We start from the raw sequence: 24,165 nt of genomic DNA, 5'->3' as shown, positions 1-24,165 counted from the left end.
ACATTCACCCCACAGCTTAATGGATAGATGTGATGTGAACTGAGGAAACTGAGATGCTTTTAAGGTCTCCTCCAAATATCAAAATCCTCCACACTGTCAACCAATTTTGTAACAACTTTTCTTGTTTTATTTCTTTATTTCCTTCCTTCTTTCCTTCGTTCGTTCGTTCGCTCTCGTTCTTTGTTTATTTTGTACTATTTATTTGTAGCTAAACTATTCTTCTTTTTCTTAGTAGTAGCAGTAGCAGTAGTAGTAGTCGTAGTTGCTCTCTTTTTCTTTTTTATTTCTTTCATTCTTTCTCTCATTCTGTATTTATTTGTTTGTTTGTTTGTTATACTTTTTTTTTTGCCCCACGGGTTGCTCCAAAGTATTATTATTATTATTATTATTATTAGTTGTTGTTGTTGTAATAGCAGTAGTAGTAATAACTTTAATTTGTAAATTAATTATACATAAATGCAATTCTAATATTATACATTTAACAATAATAATAATTATTATTTTTATTTAAACCCCATGACTTTTGACCCTTATAAACAGTACAGAAAATAAATGTAGTATGACTTTAAAAAGATCAAGCTCATCATGATCATCATCATCATCACCATCATAAATAATAATTATGGAGATGATACTCCCACTACTACAAATAATAATAATAATAATATGATGATGATGATGATTACTATTAATAATATTATTACTGGTAATAATATTATTATTAATAATTGTAATAATAATTGCAATTGACAGGAGACAGGAATTTAAAACATTATAAAATATTATGGAATTTATACTACACTACGACAGATGATAATAATAATAATAATATTATTATTATTACTACTATTATAAATCATATTATTACTACTGATAATATTAGTAATAATAATTGTAATTAACTGGAGACAGAAATTGGAAAGATTATTAGAAATTATGGAATTCATACTACCACTACTAAAAATAGTAACAATAATCCATCCATCCATTTTCTGAGCCGCTTCTCCTCACTAGGGTCGCGGGCGTGCTGGAGCCTATCCCAGCTGTCATCGGGCAGGAGGCGGGGTACACCCTGAACTGGTTGCCAGCCAATCGCAGGGCACATAGAAACAAACAACCATTCGCACTCACAGTAATGCCTACGGGCAATTTAGAGTCTCTAATTAATGCATGTTTTTGGGATGTGGGAGGAAACCGGAGTGCCCGGAGACAACCCACGCAGGCACGGGGAGAACATGCAAGCTCCACACAGGCGGGGCCGGGGATTGAACCCGGGTCCTCAGAACTGTGAGGCTGACGCTCTAACCAGTCGGCCACCGTGCCGCCAGTAACAATAATGATAATAATAATACAAATAATCTTATTAATAATAGAAATAATTGCAATTGACTGGAGACAGGTTCAGCGTACCCTGTCTCTTGCCCAAAGTCTAGCTACTGTGACCTTAATGAGAATCAAAGCCATGCAATTACTTTAGAGATGCCATTAAAAGGCAAAGGGAAATTAAGTCAATTCCTTCAATGCATGCTGAGAGAAGAAAATGGAAGACTATTACTGTTATTAATACATCACAACATTAACTATCCATTTTCTATAGCGCTCGTGCTCTTTTAGGGCCACAGCTAAGGTAGGGCCAAGCTGATTTTGGGTCAGAGACGGGGTCGTCTCGATCTTTCACACTCAAATTCACACCAATGGACAATTTCGAGTCTTGAATTAACCTAACATGTACGTTTTGGGAATGTGGCAGGAAGCTGGAGTACCCAGACAATAGTCATCATCTGTCAGCAGCTGTCCTTATAAAGGGTTAAATGTTTCACACAAGTAAACCTTCAGTGTTCATGGGATATAAATCTCATTGAGCGAATAGAAAGACAAAATTCCAGCATTTGTTTTATGCAAATGTTTAAATGTCAGCTCCTCTGAAGTTCTGGGCTGCCACTTGTTTATTCAAAAGGAGCTTCGGGCAATTGTTTTGATGCTTTTAAAACAGGACTTTCATATTTTAAAAAAACTTTTCAAATGCATGAGAAAGAAAACACCTAAATATTGGCCAAATGCATTGACAGAGGCTTGCTGAGTTTTCTGTCTGCAAAATTTCATCCAATGTACTTGGATTTTTTTCAGGCATAATGGTGGCCACAGCTTTTGCTGGAACATTCAGGGGAAATTATTATGATGCATTGCTTGTGGATGGATGCCAAGGCAGCCCCTTCAAGGGTAAATGCCAGACAAAATGAAAGTTCCTCTTTTTTGCTCCCTCACTGAAACTTTACAGCCACAAAATAAAGTAAACCTGCAGAATTTCAGGAGATTAAATGTAAATTGTATAAATGATTCTGCCTTTCCAAAGTAAACAGTGCTCATTTTTTTTTTATCAACACTGTCAGCGTGCAGGATACATAACACTGCATTTCATCATGCCGAGACATGTAGTTTGGTTTCTGGTCTATTTGTCAAATTTGTGAAAGACAGCTCTACTGGATCACATTAGCTCCCACAGCACTACCTTGCGATGTGTCTTGTGTGTCTTAAATTAAAAAATAGGTCTACACATGCCAGACAAGTGCACACAAAAATAACTGCAGTTAATGTACACAAAAGTCATGAAATTTATGAGCATAATAAAAGTAATCACCGGCTACATTTTACACGAGCCTTGTCTTTTGTCTTTGTTTACAATATTTTTAGTCTATAATCTGGGGAGGGATCTGATGCAATTGTTTTCCTGAGTTGTGAATACAGATACGGCCTACACCACAAAGGCTGACTGATCACTAACAGGCAGCACCATACAAGTAGTACCAATCCTTAACTGGTGAACTTTTTTAAACGTCGCCATCATCTGGAAAGAAATCTTTGTAAGTGTTTACCGAATATTATCCAGAAGCATAGGTGTTAAATTAACACCCATGCAACAGAAGCAGCAACTGGTGGTAAACATTGTTAATTGTGTTTGAGATGTTGATTATAAACTGGATTAATGAACGTGTGGATTAAAATACAGCTTTCTCTTTTGACCATCAGTGATGAATATGATTGTCGGGCCAGAAAACAAATCGTGTTTATAAAGTGAACGTCTACCCCAAGCAAGATATCAGTGGACAAAATAGCTTGCTGCCATCTAGTGTTTAAAATTGAAAGGAACTGATTCTTCATTGTCGAGTTTAACCCCCCAAAAATGAATAACGCTTGTTTGTCACTCTGCCTCAGTTATATGTGAGTAAAAAAAAAAAAAAAAAAACATTATTGAGACTGGACATGGGCTCAGTCTTGAATTTCTACGTCGTGGTAAAATAACCATCCATTTTCAGATTGAAATATCGAACGTCCGATTGGTCGTTGGTTTGGTCATGTGATGTGGAACTGGGCGGTTTCATGGTGAAGCGAGGTGGCCTAACTGGACCATAGTTGGGGCAGAAAAAAGCGCGTTTCTTGCGTTTGACCATCAGGCCTTAAATGCAGGGTTTTTATCGTTTTAAATATGGTAAGTTTTTAAGTAACACGATATACATGTCTGTTGTATGGCTAAGGTGTAGCACGACAATTGCGAAACTGAAAGTCCATCACTTCAACTGTTTCCCAGCGACTTTTGCTAATTAGCCTCAAATGACCTTGCTAAAGCGGGCAAGCTAGCTTTGAAAAAAAAGGCACCATTAATAAAATGATTGCTCAAAGTACATGTGCATTCGAGGTGTAATATTAACTCGCGTTTAAAATGTTTTCAGCGAGCACCTGCTTTTTGGAAAAAAATAAAATAAAAAAAAGAGCGCACCTTTACCACCTTGGTTTATACACAACTTGGAAGAGTTCGCATGTCTCCAACTATCCGCCATTTTCTCCTTGTGTTCTGTGGGTGTCAAGTTGAAAAAAAAAATCGTCACACATTTTACAGGTGGTTAGGTAGGTAACACCACTTTACAAGTTCGGTAACGTCAATTAGTCCTCGAGGACTCTGTTGCTCTAAATAGTAACTGAGAGGCTACGTGGTTGCTTACATTTGTATTACACAACTTGGAAAACTATAGTGTTTACATCTTAGCATAAACATATTGCCTTTATCATCATATTCATCATGATCAAAGATAAAGCTTATTGCTGATGGCCACTATCAAAGACTGGCTGGTACAGGTTTAACAATCAGGGACTAAGAGCCAGCGATAGTCCGGGAGTTATAAACCCAGCAATTAGACCAAGCCGTCCTTTGCCCCCATTTGTCACTGCTATCTAGGTGAAGAGACACTGTTAGTTTTAAAAGGGAGAATACTACTGTACTCAGGCTTTGAATCATGAACATGTCCTCTAAAACAGTAGTAACCAAAACATTTTACACCAAGTACCTCTAAAACAGTAGTAATCCAAACATTTTACAGCCAAGTACCGCCTAAAAAAAATCCTTAGGTCTCAAAAGTACCACCATAAAGGCCAACATTAAAATGCAGTTGTATAGTAGACCTAAATATTCATTTATAAAAAGGCAGAGGTTTTCTTCCCAAAAAGTACATTATTGTAAGTCACTGTAACATTAGGCACAGTTTGAATATTAACACTGCACCTAAATGTAGGAAAATAGACTAAACGATTCAATTGAAATGTATTGTTCTTCAAAGTTAAATACAAAAAGGAACAAAAGATTAAATGCCAAAATGTTTCAGTAAAAGTTAAATTCAGTTGAACTTTATTTAAACAATGTACTACTTGAAAAGTAAAAAAAAAAGTACTGTACATTAAAACTGAAATATTGGATTAAAGTTTAAATAAATAAGTTTAGGCCACTGTAGTATGAAAATTAACACTGCACTTACATATAACAAAATGAAGGGAAAAAAACAGCTGTACTGAATGATTCAATTAAAATGTATTGCACATAAAATTGTAATTAAAAAGTCTTAAACTGATGAATAGCTGAATCTCTGAAAACTCAGTCCAGTTGCTACTGTCGAGTGCGTTTAATTGGAAAAATATGTTCATTTTTTTTAATACCTTCTCAAAGATTAGGGAAGAAATTATATCGATCCAGCAACCATGCTGGAGAGCATGTGGACGCATGGATTCCGACCATACATGGATATAGTCTAGACTTGCCAAAGGATAAGAGTATTGGGACAAAATATGGTGGGGTTTAAAAAAAAATAGGATATGAGATATGAAAAACATGTCAGGGACTTGGGGAACCTTGTTAATGTGCTGATATAGAGTAAAAATAATTAGGATTTTGTGATAAAAGTTGAAACATTGACCAATGAGCAGTAGGGTGTGCACAGTGGGAGAATTATTTGTAATGGAGAAAGTTACACATAAAATAAGACTAAGAGACAATTTGACGACAAATGGAAGATTTGAAGTTATAGAACACAAGAACCATCAATGCTGGACAATAGGACATTGATTTGAAGATAAGGGTTTAACTATGTATGTATGATGTGCCCTGACATTGTTAAAAGAAAACTCAATTAGTGTTTTAAAAAAATCTGCCTAAATGTGTAATAAACATAATTATCTGAAAGATTAAATGCAAACACGTTGTACTTATATACATATATATGTGTGTTAAATACAACTTTTTGGGGAGAAACAATCCCACAAGTCCCCTGTGTTTGGTTGTAAAATTGAGTTACAGATGGTTTCAAGCTTGGTTGTAAAATTGGAGTTACAGATGGTTTCAAGCATTCATTACCAATAATTTCGTCACATACCAGTAGAGGGAGCCCACGTACCCACTTGTGGTACTTGTACAACACTGAAGGCTTCTTTATACTCGCTCGGACGGCGAACGCGCTGACGTCACTGCGGCTGTCAAACGCATAGTTTGCCTTTATACTCGAGCGCAACCCACGTGCGCAGTTTTGAAAATGTACTGCAGTTCACCTCCGAGTCAGGGGTGTCGCTACAGCTGGTATTGGCTAGGACACCACAGGATGGAGTTTCCTCTGCATTTTGTTGGCCATTTCCGGTAGCCGTTTTTACTTTCCTTTCAGTAACAAGGAACAAAGCAACAACGATGGCGACTGTGGAACAGTGTCTGCTAGAACAAATGGACCTAGATGACCAGATGATACGTTTAAAAATGCTGCAAAATCGATCGAGAAGGCGGCGGCATAGATGGTATGTAGAACCAAGGGGCCCGCTGAGTACGTCATTACAGCATGTGATTAAAACGGACCAATCACAAGAGATGATCTCCGCGGCGTTCGACGCGCAGCAACAATTTTTGCTGTGTGCGTGTCAAGCTACGCAGAGGGGCCGCGCGGGGCAGTTCGTCGGCCAAGTGATGCAATACGGCCGTATAAAGAGGCCTTAAGAATCACTGCTCTGTAATAAATAACGTTACACAATTAGGGGATAGTTTAATGTATGTTCCATAATAAAAAGCTGTTTATTCTACATACTTTGTTTATCATTTTGTTAACAGTGATGTTTTCTTTGTAGGACACCCAGACACCAAGGGGCAGCAACCAAGATTCACTTTCCTCCCAGTTGTCCAACGGCTACATTCTGCCAGAGGGCAGAGTCACTCCCAATGCCATCTTTGTTGGTGGGATTGACACTAGAGTAAGGATGTGTGAGCTTGACTACAAATAGCTGTAGCTGTTGAATGCATAAGACGTGGTTGATTTACATGGTTTGTTTACATGAAACCCACGTTTGTACAGTAGAACATGTTTTAAGGATGGTCTACTAAAATCTTTTTTTACTTTGACTTACCTCCAAACCTTTAGGCTAATACAGCCGAAATGAGGGACTTCTTTGCGACATATGGTACAGTCAAGGATGTGAAAATCATCACATACCGTGGAGGACTCAGCAAAGGGTACATTCTCTATATATGCACTTACATATGGCATCTGTGTCTTAGTTAAACACAGTGGTACTAAAAGTAGTTCAAGATGTTGCTTTTCAATATTGTACATTAGTTTTGTGTTGTGGGTGTAACAATTCTTCTTCCAGGTATGGGTTTGTGTACTTTACTGAAGATGTGGACGTTAAGTCAATTGTTGATGTAAGTAGAAAGTTTAAAAAAGAAAAATCATTGTAGTGTTGTTGTTTACAATGGATTGTTTGTTTCTATAGCAACATATCATTTGGAAAGGGAAGACACTCAAGCTGGGCCCCGCAATCATCAAGCACAGGACTTGTCGTATGTATTCTGAGCGCACCATCTTCATACCATTATAGATGTTTCTGCTTTACTTATATGTCATACTCTCCCTGTCCCCTGCCCTCAGGAACTAGACCACCACCGCGTATGATGCCACTTGAGCCTTGGATGAGCCCCTCCCAGTATGTGTACTGCACATGCTGCCCACCCAATGCAACTTCTATGACCCAACCCTCACCCTTCGTTAATGGTGGAAGCCCCTACTATCACGTAAGAAAAGAACGCGCACCTACACATGTTACAGGCATACTAGGGCTGGGCATTGTTAAGAACCTCCTGATTGGATTTCGATTCTTTAGGTTGCAATTCGATTCAACATTGATTCTTTGGGTTGCAGTTCAATTCCATATTGATTTAAATGCTCCGATACCGATTGAGTAAGAAGTACAAATGCAAATAAATATTTATTGAAACATTTATTTTTGATGCCATGTAAACATGGCACGTCACATTTCTTAAGCAATAAAACATCTGAAAAAAATTCATATCACTTGTGCATATGTAGTACAAAAGTAAAAATAAAATTGACAGTTGTGTAAAAACTCTGAAAAGGTAAAGTGCATAATAGGGCTGGGCGATAAGGCTGAAAAAATGGTGACTAAGCAAGCAGCCGCAGCAGTGTGAAGTGAGCAACTTCTACTTTACATCTGATGTTTGGGGTCATTTTGGAATCCCCTGTTTATTCAGAACACAGAATATGTACAAAAGTAGGGATGCACGATAACTTTTTTGCCACCGATAACATGCTGCTTCTCCTACTCAATACAGATAACAGACATCCATCCATTTTTTTGTACCGCTTCTTCTCACTAGGGTCGTAGGCGTGCTGGAGCCTATCCCAGCTATCATTGGGCGAGAGGTGGGGTACACCCTGAACTGGTTGCCAGTCAAGTGTAGGGCACATATGAACAAACAACCATTCGCACTCACATTCACACCTACGGGCAATTAAGAGTCTTCAGTCAACCTACCATGCATGTTTTTGGGATTTGGGAGGAAACCGGAGTACCTGTAGAAAACCAACGGAGACACGGGGAGAACATGCAAACTCCACGCAGGCGGGTCTGGGACTTGAACCCCGGTCCGCAGAACTGTGAGGCAAATGTGCTAACCAGTCATCCACGATTTCCAGGCCAAGCACCCCCAAACTGATGCAAAACTGGAGCGGGCACCCCTTACTTATGTGTATTGGAGATAATTGTGTTTTATAGCAAACTGCAGGAATCTCGTTTGATGGGTGTCCCGCGTCTGAGAGACACAAAAATTAACAGGGACACATCAAGTATGATCAATGTGCATCTTAGGGCGCAGAGCGATGGCTCAGTACTTCAGCATGGTGCTGGAATTCTGGCGTATTTATTTATTTTGTAGAGACAGGACTCTAGAGTGCGACTAATTTGGTCGCATATGCATATATCTGAATGTTGCAGTTAAAAAAAAAGAAAACAGAGGCTGGCGACTAGGCTTTACGTGACCAGGATTTTTGGGGCCGATCACCAAGTTTAAAAAAAAAAAAAAAAACGATAACCGATCACAAGATGGAGCAATGTGTCCATTTACATGACTTCATTCATTTATTGTATATACTTGTGTACTGTATACTGAGTACTGTATCCATCCATCTATCCATTTTCTGTACCGCTTATCCTCACTATATTCGCGGCCGTGCTGGAGCCCATCCCAGCTCAAAATTATTCTCTAGCATTTTAGACAAAAGTTAAAACATCAATGACCTCTAGGGGGCAATCAAGGATTGGCCACTGACATAAGTTTACAACATTACAACATGACAGAAATAATGGGTGCTCACTTACTGTAATTAAATTACTTTAATACTGTTTATGACATGCTCACGCTAACCTTTTCACTGCCCAGGCTACATCGACGGGTGCTGTCCAGAGTTTGCGTCCGTTTGGCTTTTCCTTTATTTATTTATTTTTTCTCCACCACGCTGCATAGCTTGAACGCGGCCTGCTCGTCGTGTATATTCTTCATGCGCTCGATCAAATTTGTTGTGTTGAAGCATTTAGATGACATTCCCCACAATGTACTTCAGTTGTGCACAGACTGCAAATAACTTGCGTGTTGTTTGTCTGAGAAACCGCAAAATAGTCCCACACCAATGACGTGTTTTTTAACAGACAAGATTGAAAAAAAAATTAATTGGCCGTCAGATAGTTATAGTACTGCGCCACAAGACACGTGACAAGGCTAAAAATAAACTAGCTTTTTGATTCATACGCAATGGCAAAGCGGAGTTAATTAAATGTCTTGTGCGGAGCTGATCGATGACATCATTGATCGGATCGGCGAATTATGACATGTAAGCCGATCATCATAAGATCCTAATTATCGGCCGATACCGATCACACTGATCAGATCGGCGTAAAGTCTCGTGGCTCCAAGTGCGTGTCAGTGGAGGAAGAAAAAAACATTTCTGCGACTTGAGTCAGACACAGGCAACCCATCGGGGTCTCTAAACCAATCAGATAGTGAAGGGTGGGGACCCGCCTTCTGATTGGATGTGTGTGTGTGAAATGGGCGCTCGCGTACATGAAGCCAAGTTTTCTGACAGCGAGCCAGTAGCTGTACGATTACAGAAAGTTGAGCGGCATAAATGGAATTACTTCCAAAGCCTAACGCCACCGCGTTAATGTGGTGGGAACATTTTAAGGTCAACCCAGATGAAAGCGGCCATCCCGCTAACACCAACGAGCTGGTATGCCGAATTTGTATGAAGTCGCAACAGAGAGAACACAACTTAAAACCTCAAAGTGACAAAATCCATCCTACCCAATTTCTTCAGCTCGGAACAAAAAACACAGAGGGACATTTCCCGTTTCCCATCACCTTGCAATTACGGAGCCCTTTGCCCAAACAATGCAAACACAAACTTGACAACATGTATTGTGCATGTATGCTCACATTATATACAGTATAGCATTACTTCGATCTATGGGTTGTTATTAATGTTGCTACTTGGTACTTTTTCTTAACCAGCTGGAAAGTTGATTGGCAGTATATTGGCCGTTAAGGCATTGACTGTTTATACCTCTGTCCCAAATGTTTAATATTTAAGTGCAATTTTTGTGAACAGAGCCTGAGTCTGTTTTATTTAAATTAGATTACAAATTAGAATATTGTATTTATTGCTCTACATTACAATGTAAATGTTCGCTATTCTTAGAATTAGAATTAAAAGTGACTTGTTCTTAAAAATAATGTAGTGGCATTTAAATGCTCTAACATCATATCGGCGGGATAAAAATCATCGATACTATTGTTTGTCATGGTAGCTTTGGGGAAAATATATTATCCAAACAAATTTGCTATCGTGACAGGCCTAAACACAATAATATTGAAAGAGCAATAGCAATGGATAACACAAAAATATTGTACAAACAGTATAAAAAAATAACAACTGTAATAAAAATCTGCAATATAGCGGGAACAAGAAGAACCATGATATAGCCGCGCTCCGAAGGACATAAACGGTAGCGAGTGTAGTAGTTAAGAACTTAGTCACTGGATGATTGTAATTTCAGCAAATGCTGGTGATCATTTGCTAATTGACTGTGGAAATTGACTATTTGTGGTGTCATAGGCGAAGAATTTTGGTCAAAATATTCATGACTGTAACGAGCTAATGCAGCAGCAACGGCTGCTGCCAGCTTGTGCCCTGCTCCAGGAAGCGGCTCTTATCATTCCAGTTTTTTTCGATATTGGACCGATCAGTGTGATGCCATTTTTTACCCCAATAGACTGATAATTATCTGTCCCTATAGTTATCATGCATCCCTATTTTAAAGCTGTATCAACCTCCCCAGAATTTTATTAATCCTCCCTATACTCCTATTAACCTCTACCATACTCTTATAAACACTTTCTATACTCAAACACCTTTTAAACTCTTAAACATGCAGTAATGCACAGTAGTACTATACACTGTTTTATTCCTTTTTTTAAATGTTTTAGGCTAGGAAGCATTTATTGTACCATTAAAAAAATTACAACATACACTGAATATCCCGCAATGTGGCTAATTATGTGCGATATGAGTAGGAAAACATCCGCAATGCACTGAATCGCAATAGGTGAACCGCGATACAGCGAGAGGAACATTATATCATTATCGTGATATAAAATGGCCCATATCGCAATAGGGTTTTTTCCATATCGCCCAGCACTATTTATGATGACTTTACCGCACCAACAAATAGCCAAATGCACTTTAAAGGACGTCTTGATCAAATTATCCTATTCCAAACACTTATCAAACACAAATCAAACCTGGACTCTTTTTTTTGTTTGGGCCAAGTGAACCACTCACAATAACAGACCAGTTTCAGATGTGACCTTGGGTCTTCCTTGAGTACTGACTAATAGCTGCAATATGCCATCAAAGCACTACATTTGGACACATTGTTCAGTCGTCTAGTGTGTAAGAGAGACTCCTGACACAAACACGTTTGTATTGTGTCACCAGTCAAGAGACTTGGGCTCATTAGCACAACTAAAAAAAATGGAGGTCCAAGATGGAGGCCAGATTACTGTGATTGTCAAAGATACTTGCATGATAAAGGTAATCTATTAATATCATGTTGGGGAAATAAAATCAGTAGTGCAGGGACATGAAGTGAAATGCTTTACATTGTACATCTGAATTGGGGTTAAAGGATATGTATTTTAACATCCACTGTCATATTAGCAGCCATACCCCTACTCCCAATTTGGAAGCGTTATGATTCCACAGATGCCAGTGAATCCTCATAATGCGTACGCCTACCAGGTACAATTGATTTGTTTGCTCTACTTGCTGTCCATTTCTGCTTACTGATCTGGTCCTATTTTCCTGTTTTGTCCTGTCTGACATCTGGCCCTTTCCCTTACACACACACAGTACGCTCCGCCTTACTGGACAGCTGACCAGAGAGCACGGCTGGGCAATCAGGTGAGTCCATATGGTGAGAATGGTTTATTGGAAGTTGGGCTGCAACGATTAATCAAATTATTCGATCACAAAAAAAGGTCAAAGCAAAATGGCTGCCTTGATACATCGCAGGGATCATATTTCCACACGACTCAGTTTAGCAATAAGTTGGCACAATGGCTGCGAGTCAGGAGGAGGTGTCTGTAAAAGACAAGGTGTCTAAAGTTTGGGATCATTTCACACTTTACAAGGAAGAAATAGCAATGTGTAGCCTACGACAAAAACATGTCTTCGATCAGCAGCATAGGGTAACGTATCGATATTAGCTACTTTGGTTTAGCCTACAAGCGCTAGTTAGAATGTATTGTAATACCACACAGTAAACACCGTAATTTCTCGTGTATAATGCGCACCCATGTAGAATACGCACCTCCAAAGATGACCTCAGAATTCTGGAAAACCGTTCTACATATGTATAATGCATTTTTACAATGCATGATTTTGCTTCTACCAATATGATCAAAACATGAAGTATTATCTGTGTTTTGGTTTTTCAAGTTATTCTGAAGTTAAGCGCTTTGCACGTAATATTTTCTCTATTTACTTGCTCTTATTTAGAAATTCACACCCCTACTTTTATTTAGTAAATGAGAAAACACAAAGTTGTGTGTAAGATGGGTACAATTCCTTAAAGAAAACATGAAGGACCAGACGAAACTCATTAAATTTACTTTAATGGGATTCAAATTAAACTGTCAAGCATTTCCGAAAAGCATTATTATTAAACAAAACATAACCATACAGAAATTAATGATGGTTGTTGTTCAGTCATAAGTCATTAAAAAAGCAATATTTCACAAATTCTGCCAGAGTATGTAAACTTATGAGCACAACTGTACATACATGCAATCATACGTATCCCTGTCAAATTGGAATGAAAGTGTAGGCTACACCTTTTTCATAACCTCTAGGTGGTGGTGGCATTTTAGAATGAAAGTGGACATCTTTCTCATAACCTCTAGGTGGTGGTGGCATATTGGAATGAAAGTGTACAGCTTTTTCATAACCTCTAGATGGCAGCATACATTTATAAAATGTGAGTTTTTTTTAAAAAAAAAACATTTTCCCCTATACCTATGTATAATGCGCACTATTGACTTGACAATTTTGGGGAGGGGCCTCCGCATTATACATGGGAAATTACAGATAATCAAGGATAGACACACCGGCCGGTGCACCATCAATCATGTTATTGACCAAATGGTAAGAAAATAAGCATGTAATAAGCACATTTATACACAAGCTGCCCATGACCACAACGTGTGCCAAGTTAACCAACACGGCAGCGAACTCTACACTTCATTCACTGATGCCCGCGTCATGCAGTAGTGCTATCTTCATCTGTGTCGGGTACAACTGCCCACTTGAGTTGTACAACAAAGTGTTAAATGATAAATCTGTCTTTTAAAAACATGGTCTACCAAACGGCTGATCTGGCATTTGTGGTAAAGGCATCTTTGAGCCTTAAAAATTATTATGTGATCTATTCTTTATGTGCTCTACTGATTGGTCGAGTAGGCAGTTATAGTTATTGGACAATCAATGTTGCCTCACGGGATTAAAAGTAGATGCTCAAGTCATTTTTTATTTTGGACAAATTCAGGGCTTGAAGTTTACCAATTCCTGATTGCCTGTGGCAAGTCAAAAATACTCACGAGCTAGCTAGCAAAACGTATAACATTCCCAATCGGGCAAGCGAATGAAAAACATTATTGTCATATGTAGGGATGGCACAATAGTCACATTGCAAAATTAAGAGCGCTTATAATAATATAGCGCTTTGGAGGTACTGTATACAAATGTAAACATTGGATGGATTGGGATAGAAGTGGGCGGCACGGTGGTCGACTGCTTAGAGCGTCAGCCTCACAGTTCTGAGGTGCGGGGTTCAATCCCCGTCCCCGCCTGTGTGGAGTTTGCATGTTCTCCCCGTGCCTGCGTGGGTTTTCTCCGGGCACTCCGGTTTCCTCCCACATCCCAAAAACATGCATTAATTGGAGACTCTAAATTGCCCATAGGCATGACTGTGAGTGCGAATGGTTGTTTGTTTCTATGTGCCCTGCGATTGGCTGGCAACCAGTTCAGGGTGTACCCCGCCTCCTGCCCGATGACAGCTGGGATAGGCTCCAGCACGCCCGCGACCCTAGTGAGGAGAAGCGGCTCAGAAAATGGATGGATGGATGGGATAGAAGTGCATGGTAATATATGATATGAAGATATCTTTTTCACAAAAACCTGTGGGGAAACGCACAAAAACTACTAAACCCTATTAAGAAGGACTCTGCAAACAAGAAAAAGTCTTTTCAGTATTCCTGCTTTCACCTCTTTGCCCCACCTGTACCAGCAACCTTCCTGCAATACCGTGAGCTTTCCCACAATACCACAATAATTAGCGTACCGGGAGAGTAATACCATGATGAAACCGAGCTGTGACAGATAGCAAACATTTGAGTGCACTTTAGTGAACAGGGCAAGCTCAAGTTTGCCACGGGTGAGCCAAAATTTAAGGGTACTTGCCCTTTAAAGTTAACTATCCATCCATCCATCCATTTTCTGAGCCGCTTCTCCTCACTAGGGTCGCGGGCGTGCTGGAGCCTATCCCAGCCGTCATCGGGCAGGAGGCGGGGTACACCCTGAACTGGTTGCCAGCCAATCGCAGGGCACATAGGAACTAACAACCATTCGCACTCACAGTCACACCTACGGGCAATTTTTTAGAGTCTCCAATTAATGCATGTTTTTGGGATGTGGGAGGAAACCGGAGTGCCCGGAGAAAACCCACGCAGGCACGGGGAGAACATGCAAACTCCACACAGGCGGGGCCGGGGATTGAACCCGGGTCCTCAGAACGGTGAGGCTGACGCTCTAACCAGTCGGCCACCGTGCCGCCTAAAGTTAACTAGAGCCCTGAAATTGATTCCCCCTATTCAATTTGTGGAACTCCAGCAAAATGTTTTAGTGCCACTAGATGGCAGTCGATTCTTGTCCTCCTTGCTTTGTGCTATGTTAAAACATTTGAGTCAATCTCCAAACTAGGAAATGACTCCAATTAAATTGTTCTTTTGTAGAATGCTGTTGAGTGTGGCGTTCAGACCATGCTGACCGTGCTGTAGCTCGCACAGCTTCTGACCCCACACCAGGTAGTGCACCACTTCAGACTTGGGTTTTCACGTCGACCGTATGCCAGTGAAGACAAGTAAGTGATGTCTTTTCTGCCCTCCTCTCTCAAAGGGTATACAGGACATCAGAATACAGATAAGACGAAACCTCTACTTCACCCGACTGCCACAAACCTCCCCCCTGACATTTTGTTTCCTCCATTCGCTTGGCTTCTGAGGTCAATTTTAATTTATTTTCTAGTCCCATCACAGTCACCTTTGACCCACAACTGGTCGGGACCACAAACCTCACAGTGCTTTTAATGTGTAAAGATCACTCAGAAAAGGGTCACGAGGAAGAGCAGAGCACTCTCACCGTACCAGCTTGTTTGGTAATTAATTAAGGAAAAGGAAAAAAAAAAGTCTTTTAAGATCACCTTTTGTGCCTATTTATATTTTTTTTTACATTTTGATTTATTTAATTATTTTTTAAAATGTTGAGTTGGTCTTTTTTTTTGACTGTAAAACAATATTCAAAAATATGTATATATGATAACGGCCTGACAACACTAGTTTCTATGCTTCAACATTTTGGCCATTTTATTGAGTTTTTACACCCATGTTTACTTTGTTCTTTAATTTCACATGACATCGGGTGGAGGCGAGCACTGGTAAGGCAACAGAATCACATTTCGCACATCAACTTGATCACACATCACTATCACATGGCAGAGTTACCAGCCAACTTGTTTGAAGTTTAAAAATGCCTTGAAACGCCTTTGACATTGAAGGACATTTCAAGTGCTCTTTTTGGGAGAAGAAAGTTAACACTTGCATGACTCACTAGGATCCTAGTCGTTTGTATTTGAGGATTCATCCTGACGCAAGTTTTTGTTTATTTTACACTTTGTAAGGTAAAAAAACCAGCACTGCCTCATTTGCACTGCACATATGGTGATTGTTTTCATTGCCTTTGTCTGGATTGGTGCATCTTGGCGCAGGTTGTATATGTTTCAGGATTTTCAGGTCTCGTGTGCCCCTAAAAAAAAAACACTGCTAAAGTGTGTATTCAGGGAGTCTGGGCATTGCACTGTTAGTTTTTGTAGTGTTCCATGTGTTTGGATAAATAAAAACTATAATAAAAGTTTAACTGTGGTGTCTTGGGAGTTTTTTAAGTTGTTTTCCAGCCTCCATTCAGGCTTTTCTTCATTAGCAACGGCCTATGTCATCTTGTCTTCTTTTAGTGGGTTGCTGTCAACTGGTGTGACTTGGGCTCCCCAGGGTGCCATGACCATGACCACCCTGCTCCTCACCCAACTGCCTCTAGTCAGACGCCTCTGAATTATGAATGGCTCTGGATTGCCGCTTATGAAATATGAATTTATCAAAAAATGCTGGGGGTAACACTTTGAGCCACACACGGCTAATGGCACTTCGACGTGGGCGTGATTGGTCGGATGAGAGCTGTATGCTACCTAATGGGGGCGTGGTCGTAAAGAAAACATCACGGGGCGCTCTAGTCTAAAAAGTATTCCAAGTGGGTGAGCAGGGAGCAGACCGCCCTGCCTTGTCAGAGCTCCACGCCACATACCGGGAGCCTGCGAGTTACACCGAATCCACGCGTCTCACTCCCACCAGCCGTGCCGAGGAGGCTCACGTCAACGGCGGTACATTGTACTCTCAGGACGGCTCACTGACGACCACCAAGCTCGGTGAGTTTTTGCTCCCTTTTTACTCGCACTTAAAACTGTTTGTTTACCCCCCCCCGGGGAGGATTTGTCAATTGTCACTTTTACGCCCCGAAAAACTAGTCGAATGATAGTTGCGTGACGTTTCACGAGACGTGTGTTTAAAGTTTTTGTCTCGCTGTCGTGGGGAAAAGTGTTTGGAATCACGGGTATATGAATTGTGTGCGTGCATTACGTTAAATGTTAAATCCACTCGTCACTGTCACAGGTTGACGGTGTGTGCGCCTCTTGCAAACAAAATGGTGTCATTTATAAAAAAAAAAAATGTTTTTGCTACTGGTACTTTATGGCTTGTACACTGGACGCATATGAGGAGTCGTCGGGAGTGTATTAGGTAAATTGACATTTTTAAGCTGCTCTATTCACATGGAACACTAGTAGAGCTAAAACAACACATATTGGTACATCTCGAACGTTTTTCTTTAAAGGATAGGAAACAGAAATCCATTGGACTGTGCCCTTGTTACTGCAGATACAGGTCAGGAAAATGGAGACAAATGTGAGACTAAACGTGAAAAATAAGGATTTATAGAGCCAATGTTGCTTGCTGTGCTTATGTGACAATCATAAAACAGAAAATGACACTTCAGTGTCTTTGCATCGGTATGGCAGAACTGGTATCCCCAAAGATATTTCAAATCCAAATTAAAAGTTTCTTCGAAGTAATAATCCCTTTTGAGTCTAACGCACTTTCCCAGCCTTCTCTGCCACGCCTTCATGCACTCCTGGAAAAAAATCTTCCGGGATCCTCCGCAGCTGTCGTCACGACCATCTTGATGTCGTCCAAGTCTTCAAAACGAGTCCCCTTGATGACCGCTTTGAGCTTGAGAAAGAGGAAAAAAATTCCTCTGAGCCAGGATGGCCGAGTAAGGAGGTTGCTCCAGTACTGCGATGTTTTTCTCTGTCAGGAACTGTCAGATGCTCCAGGCTTTGTGATCCGGCATAATGTCCTGCCACAACTGTCACTACGTCTCACACACTGAATGAAGCAAATGTGGCAGCATCTCTTTGAGGACATGCTAGTTGAACCTCTGACACACATGAAAGGGCAAAACCTGTAGTTTGTATTGTATACGCATGTTTGTTTTTTTTTGCTTTTTTTTTTTTATCCCCTTTGTGGAACCTTTCTGACACCTTTCAGCATGCTGCTAGCAGACCACTTGGAGAGGTCGCCATTGTAAAAATGAGGTCTTTCACCAGATTCAATTGATTTAAGAAAAATTGTTGTTGTTTTCCATTTGACCAGAGTACAGACTACTGTGTGTGCCATTTGTTTTTCCAGCCTCATGAAAACACTTTAATGTTGCTGGAGGGGCAATTTGGCCTGCTGTCCGTCTTCTCCCTTTATTCACAATTTCTTATCTAATGTACACTGTGAGTCAGTAGGGCCCTCCTTTGCTGATACTTGCTATAAGATATAAAACAGGAAAGAACACTTAAGTGCATGAACGATCACCAAGTGTCCACACAGCAAAACAAAAGCAAATTTGCATTTTTGCCCATTGTTTTTATACAATACAGTGCATTTTTTGTTTATCAAAGATGCATTAAAACAAGTTGTTGGTTTTGTTTTTTAGCCTGGGGAGAATTCATGGCACTTCAATTAATTTCAATGGGGACAATTGAATTGAGTTACCAGCTTGGTCACGGAACTACACTAAGTCATAAGTCAAGTTACCACTGTATTTAAATATTTGTATTTCACTCACTGTCACTCAAAACTGAGCAGCTATCATATTAGTATAAAACTGAGCAGCTATCATATTAGTATAGCATATGCACGATAAGTGGGATTTCAAAAAATGCAACTGGTGAGGGAATCAGTTGCATATCGTCGCTATCTATCCAAAAGCATTTATTTGATTAGTTTCTTTTTCACCTACATCTGAAACACTAAATTAAGTGCTACACCTCTTTGCCTCTAACCATTCCTTCAAGTAGAATTTTCAAGACTTATTTCGAGCTAAAAAATGATCTGAGTCTAAAATTCTGCCAAGTGCCATCCTGTAACTCCAAAATAATGATGTTACCATAGTTGGATGCTTGGCAATTGGAATTAAATATACCCATAAATTTGTGTTTGAAGGTGAGCGATCAGGATGACTGGAGCCTCCCCAGTGGCTCGGGCTGTTTACTGTGAATGTTCTCAAGCTCGGTCAGAGTCTCCCTCCCCGGTTAACGTCTGTTGCGCCATTCCAAACAAGAGCCCACCCCCCTCCCTGAGTGTGTGTATTCAAGTGGAATAGCAGAGGAGACGGATTACGCTCTCCTGCAAATCGTCTGTCATTTCCAAGACGCTGTTACAAGAGATTCTCAAATGAAAATCTGCAGTACGCCCGTCTGCCGTCCTTCTCTTTTGCCTTCTCTTCTTTTGCTTGGCTTTTTATCTGCCTCCTGTGGCTTCATCTTTAATGGCTGTTTCTCCCATCATGGCCATTCTTGCTGCTTGTGTGAGAGCAAGTGGTGAGATTCTGTTTGAAGTCAACATGTGGGGAAAGAAAGACCACCTGTGCAGGGGAGAAAAGGCCTCGAAGTTTTGAACTTCCTTGAGTTTCTCCACAAGAACAGCGTTGCTGTTGAGTTCAGTTTACATTGTCTCACCCTTCAACCATGAAGTCGACCTGTCTCCATGCCTAGACGGTGTGCTAAGGCTTGGCGTCAAAATGCTTGGCTGCGTTCTAAACTAGTCATAACTCAGGCATCACGGCGGCTGGCTGGAAACATTCTTGTAGATTACGCCTCTAAATGGGCTCAGCGGGGGGATCACGTCTGTGGCGGGAACTCTTATGAGACACCAGACAGATGGACCAAGTGGACAGAAGGGTGAATGGATGGCGAGGGAACGTGAGGGCGTCTGTAGGATGTGATAAATTAGCAAGGAAGGAATTGGATACATAATTGGCATGATAGTGAGAAAAGCTGGAAATACATATAAAGTGATGGTTGTTTGGTCAAACCTTTCTGTACTTTGACCTTAAACTAGAAGCTTCAAAGGTGTTTTGACTGTACACTATCTTGTAATGTAGCTTTATCATTGCCATGGCAACGTCAACTTTAATGGTCCTTCATATTGTTGGACCTGTTTGAACACCTGTTCCATTTGCGTTAGCGCTACCGTTGTGTACCAACTGCCCTTTTAAAAAAAATAAAAAATTTTATTAATTTTTTATTTTTTTGTGTGATTACCAGCAAGCAGCATATCATGCAATGCATTTCCACAACTACTTCAACTACTACTTTCATTGCAGCGTTAGGTGCACAAATGAAATGAGTTTGTCAGCCGACCAAGACGTCTGAATTATAGTATGAAGACAATGAGTCACAAAGCATTATTTTCTGTAAATTTAGTGATCTGTCTTAATAGCAAACCTTTGTCAGTGGTTTGAAAGTGCATTCCATCCATCGTTACCGCTTATTAACGTCATGGGTGACTTTCCCAGCTGGCTTTGGGGATGCCACAGCAATCTGTTACCATATTGATTAGGACTATGCATTTGACTAAATTGCACTGATCAATTATGAAGAAAATTAACAATCCATTAGTTGATTAATTGCTCTTTTTTTTTTTTTTAAAGAGATGGGGAAACACACCCAATATTGGAGTTGTGACATACACTACAGTAGAAGAACAATCAATCAACTATTACGCCCATCCTTGCAATTTATCAGCACTAATATACCACAGAGGCCGTTAGGGACTTATCCGACTTAATCCACTTCTAATAGCACTACTATCACGTGGCAATAATAGAAACTGTCAATACTATACAACAACACAATATAACAGCATGCAACTGTGCCACATACATCTTCTGGAGCAGTTCAGAATTTATATTTATCTAATAACATTACAAAAACATAAAGCAGTTAAATAAAATGCATTATATTCTCTAGAGGTGCCGTATTAATGTGTGCAGAGAGCTACAGATGTGTTTTGCTAGTCGAAGGTGACTGAAAGTTAAGTTTTGCGCTGTTGTCATTGGGGGTTAGCGCTTTGGCCCTCTGAGGACTATTTGAAATCTGATTAGTTAAAGAAACAGTCCCATTGCTAATATAAAGTTGGGCCATGGGGGGAAGAAACATCTTTATTTAAGGTGGGGTGCAACATTTTGTTTGAAAGGGAGTCCGACAGTTATTACTGATTCTGAAGATCATATTGATATGGCAACACACTGAGGCTAAAATCTAATTGGAGGAAAGAATCTAACATACATGTACTGGAAGGCCGAATGTTTGCAGACCAAATAGATGTTGTAGTAGACTGGCCACTTCATTTGGTCTCTCTACTCCACTGCCTAAAGATACAATTATGAGGGAATAGTGGAATAATGCTTTGTCAAAGGAATGGGAAGAATGCAGCTGCAAGCTAAGGTAAGGATGAGTGAATGTTTCAAGACAAAAGATTTATGAAAACGCATCTTATCTTTCACTTTCTAGCCTTTGGAGATGCACTTGCTATGCAGCCAAAGCTCCAACATACCTACACATACACCAAGCTTCATGTCATCTGTTAGGATCATTAGCCCAGTTAATGTCCGTGCACTTTGCCTTTCTCCGTGCCCGCCACGTAGAGATACAGACCGGCCTTCAGGGAGCATGAGCGCACACCTCCCAATGTGACTGTTGTAAAGGGTGGCAGGTGGGAATATTAAGTGTAATTGATGGTTGGAGGTTGGTTGAGGCTGTCACAGTTGATTTGCTCGATGATTTTGGTCAACTTGTCATACATGTCACAGTCTCTCTATTTGACCCGCCCTGCCTACTATCTAATGTTATTTGTCGAGAAAAGCACCTCTATCCTGTTTTCGGTGCAATAACCGAGAGCTTTGGATCCATATTGCTTTCTCTGAACCGTCAAAGGAGAATAGGGAATTTTGACCGCTATAAATTGTCAATTTAATTGCCTGTTGGGCTTGCGCAGTCTTGAGAAAATCTCTTTTGTGATGGAATGCTGACCTTGTGGATCAACATATAAATTGGATGGCGGTACAACACGCTCGCCATCTTAGCTCTCCTCTATCCTCTCTGTCTGGTGTCGTGTCGCCGCGCTTGACAGGGCAGGAAATCACTCTCATTTCGGCTTTAATTCGTTCTGATCAAACATGTCGCTCCCAATCAGCCACGTTTGATTAGGAGACGGCCGTATCACAGCCTGGCAAGCAGGTAATGGGTGACAGTTTCATATTTCAACATTATTGCATTACAGTGTGTGTGTGTGTGTGTGTGTGTGTGGGAGAGGGAGAGGGGTGCATGAGAGAACGAAACACATTATTTCCCACAGCAGGAGCTTGCGCATGAGCGTTAACATGTAGACTCACTTCCCAGAAAGTGTGAATGTATTTTTATATTTAGAAACTCTTATCAATGCTGGTTTTAGCAGCAGTATCTGCTCTCCTCATCTCCTTGTCTCCTTTCTCCAGAGATTATGGGGTGTAGGCTCCCTAAATTGCGCAAAGCCGAAGAGACGCAAAGCCCAGGCAACATCTACTCTACCCTGCGAAGGCCTCAGGTGGAGACCAAAGTAGGAGTCTCCTACACGTACCATTTCCTGGATTTTCTATTGGGTAAAGAAGGTATGGATATTCCTTATATAGACAGGTGTGTGGCTTTCCTAATCAAGTCCAATCAGTATAATCAAACACACCATTTTAAGGATGATCAGAAAAAATGGACAGCACCCGAGTTAAATGAGTGTCACAGCAAAGGGTCTGAATACAATATGTATCAGTTTTTCTTTTTTAATAAATCAGCAAAAATTTCAACAATAAAATTTGTTTTTCTGTCAATATGGGGTGCTGTGTGTACATTAATGAGGGGGAAAAAAATACTTTAAATGATTTTAACAAAAGGCTGAAATATAACAAAGAGTGAAAAATTTAAGGGGGTCTGAAAACTTTGCATAGCCACTGTACATCGCAGTGATTCCCAACCAGTGTGCCGTGGCACATTAGTGTGCCGTGAGCGATTTTCAGGTGTGCCGTGGGAAATTATCAAATTTTACTTAATTGCTCAAAAAATTATTTATTTACAAGAAATGTATCTTTGTTCATCTATTTATGCCAGTGAGGCATAGTGATAGACAGAACAAATAAATGCTCTTCTGTTAGATGGCAGGAGGTCCATACAGTAATTAATGTATCCACTTTTTGTGCCATTTTTGTGTGTTGGTGTGCCGTGAGATTTTTCAATTGTAAAATATGTGCCTTGGCTCCATAAAGGTTGGAAATCACTGGTATATAGCACTGCAAACTACAGTATAACCCCAATATGCAAGTGACATACTATATGTGCACATCATCAGTAAGTCTACTAGGTCTTAACCTTCAAGTTTCAAGCAAGTCCCAAGTTACTGTGGCAAAAATCAAGCAGGTCAAGTCTGCCAAGTCAATAGCAAGTCATCATAAATCAAGTCATACAATCTTGCTCAGTCACAACGAGGCTTTACACAATCAGGATTTTTTGGGGCCGATCACCCATCAGCAATTAAAAAAAAAAAACGATCACCGATCCGATCACATGATAGAGGAATGGGTCTATTTAAACGACCTGTTCATTTACTGTATATACTTGTGTAACTAATTGCTAAAAAAAATATTATTATTATTTACAATAAATAATGTATCTTTGTTCCTCTATTTATGCCAGTGAGGCATAGTGACAGACAGAACAAATGAATGGTCTTCTATTAGATGGCAGGAAGAAAATACAGTAATTAATGTATCCACATTTTGTGACATTTTTGTATGTTGGTGTGCTGTGAGATTATTCAATTGTAAAATATGTTCCTTGGCTCCATAAAGGTTGGAAATCACTGCTCTAGTCAGATCATGTATTCCAATCAGTCAGGTCAAACCAACATTACAACATGACAGAACTAATGGGTGCTAACTTACTGTAATTAAATTACTTTACTTTTAATTAAATTACTTCACCCACACCGAACCTGTAGAGCATGATTCGACAGAACGGCAGCATGTTTACATCCAACCGTTCGTGCTAGCAGTAGCTTGCTAGGCTACATAATGTTTTGTTGCCTGCTTGCGAGCCGTATTGTATTAAAAGTATGAGAAACATACATCAAGCAAACCTTAAACGAATGCCTTCTCCTGTCCTGAGAACACCAACACACGTTTTTCCCCATTTTGTCCTTATATTACAGTCGGCTCGCTC

The 24,165-nt window shown here is 40.1% G+C and overlaps 2 protein-coding genes across 4 annotated transcripts in view; both read left to right on the top strand.

Moving 5' to 3' along the window:
* The first annotated feature begins 3,347 nt into the window (after positions 1 to 3,347).
* Positions 3,348 to 16,397, top strand: dazl (deleted in azoospermia-like). 3 transcript variants are annotated; one of them, XM_061761030.1, is made up of 10 exons: positions 3,348 to 3,487; positions 6,430 to 6,552; positions 6,720 to 6,811; positions 6,949 to 7,000; positions 7,072 to 7,138; positions 7,227 to 7,369; positions 11,871 to 11,948; positions 12,060 to 12,110; positions 15,218 to 15,289; positions 15,381 to 16,397. In XM_061761030.1, exons 1-9 carry the CDS (start codon positions 3,485 to 3,487, stop codon positions 15,260 to 15,262), a joined length of 654 nt encoding a protein of 217 aa, XP_061617014.1. In that variant the 5' UTR covers positions 3,348 to 3,484; the 3' UTR covers positions 15,263 to 15,289; positions 15,381 to 16,397. The 3 variants fall into 3 exon arrangements, with proteins under 3 accessions (XP_061617014.1, XP_061617013.1, XP_061617015.1); XM_061761029.1 differs by having other exon boundaries at positions 11,868 to 11,948; XM_061761031.1 differs by lacking the exon at positions 11,871 to 11,948.
* Positions 16,398 to 16,753: 356 nt separating this feature from the next.
* rftn1a (raftlin, lipid raft linker 1a) overlaps positions 16,754 to 24,165 on the top strand; it is a 35,714-nt gene continuing 28,302 nt past the window's right edge. Inside the window, exons 1-2 of the mRNA XM_061759773.1 lie at positions 16,754 to 16,959; positions 22,416 to 22,568. Coding sequence (XP_061615757.1) covers positions 22,421 to 22,568 — 148 coding nt within the window. The 5' untranslated portion in view covers positions 16,754 to 16,959; positions 22,416 to 22,420. The remainder of the gene's footprint in view (positions 16,960 to 22,415; positions 22,569 to 24,165) is intronic.

Source organism: Phyllopteryx taeniolatus, chromosome 21 (genome assembly GCF_024500385.1).
Source record: "Phyllopteryx taeniolatus isolate TA_2022b chromosome 21, UOR_Ptae_1.2, whole genome shotgun sequence".
Lineage (NCBI taxonomy): Eukaryota > Metazoa > Chordata > Actinopteri > Syngnathiformes > Syngnathidae > Phyllopteryx > Phyllopteryx taeniolatus.
The sequence above is the reverse complement of the archived record's forward strand: the minus strand, read 5'-3'. Positions and strand labels throughout refer to the sequence as shown.

Excerpts from the sequence above, each read along its gene's own strand:
- dazl (XM_061761029.1), top strand. Across the intron at positions 6,553-6,719 it reads TTGGTGGGATTGACACTAGA|GCTAATACAGCCGAAATGAG; the intron begins GTAAGGATGTGT and ends CCAAACCTTTAG. Across the intron at positions 7,370-11,867 it reads GTGGAAGCCCCTACTATCAC|CAGCCATACCCCTACTCCCA; the intron begins GTAAGAAAAGAA and ends CTGTCATATTAG.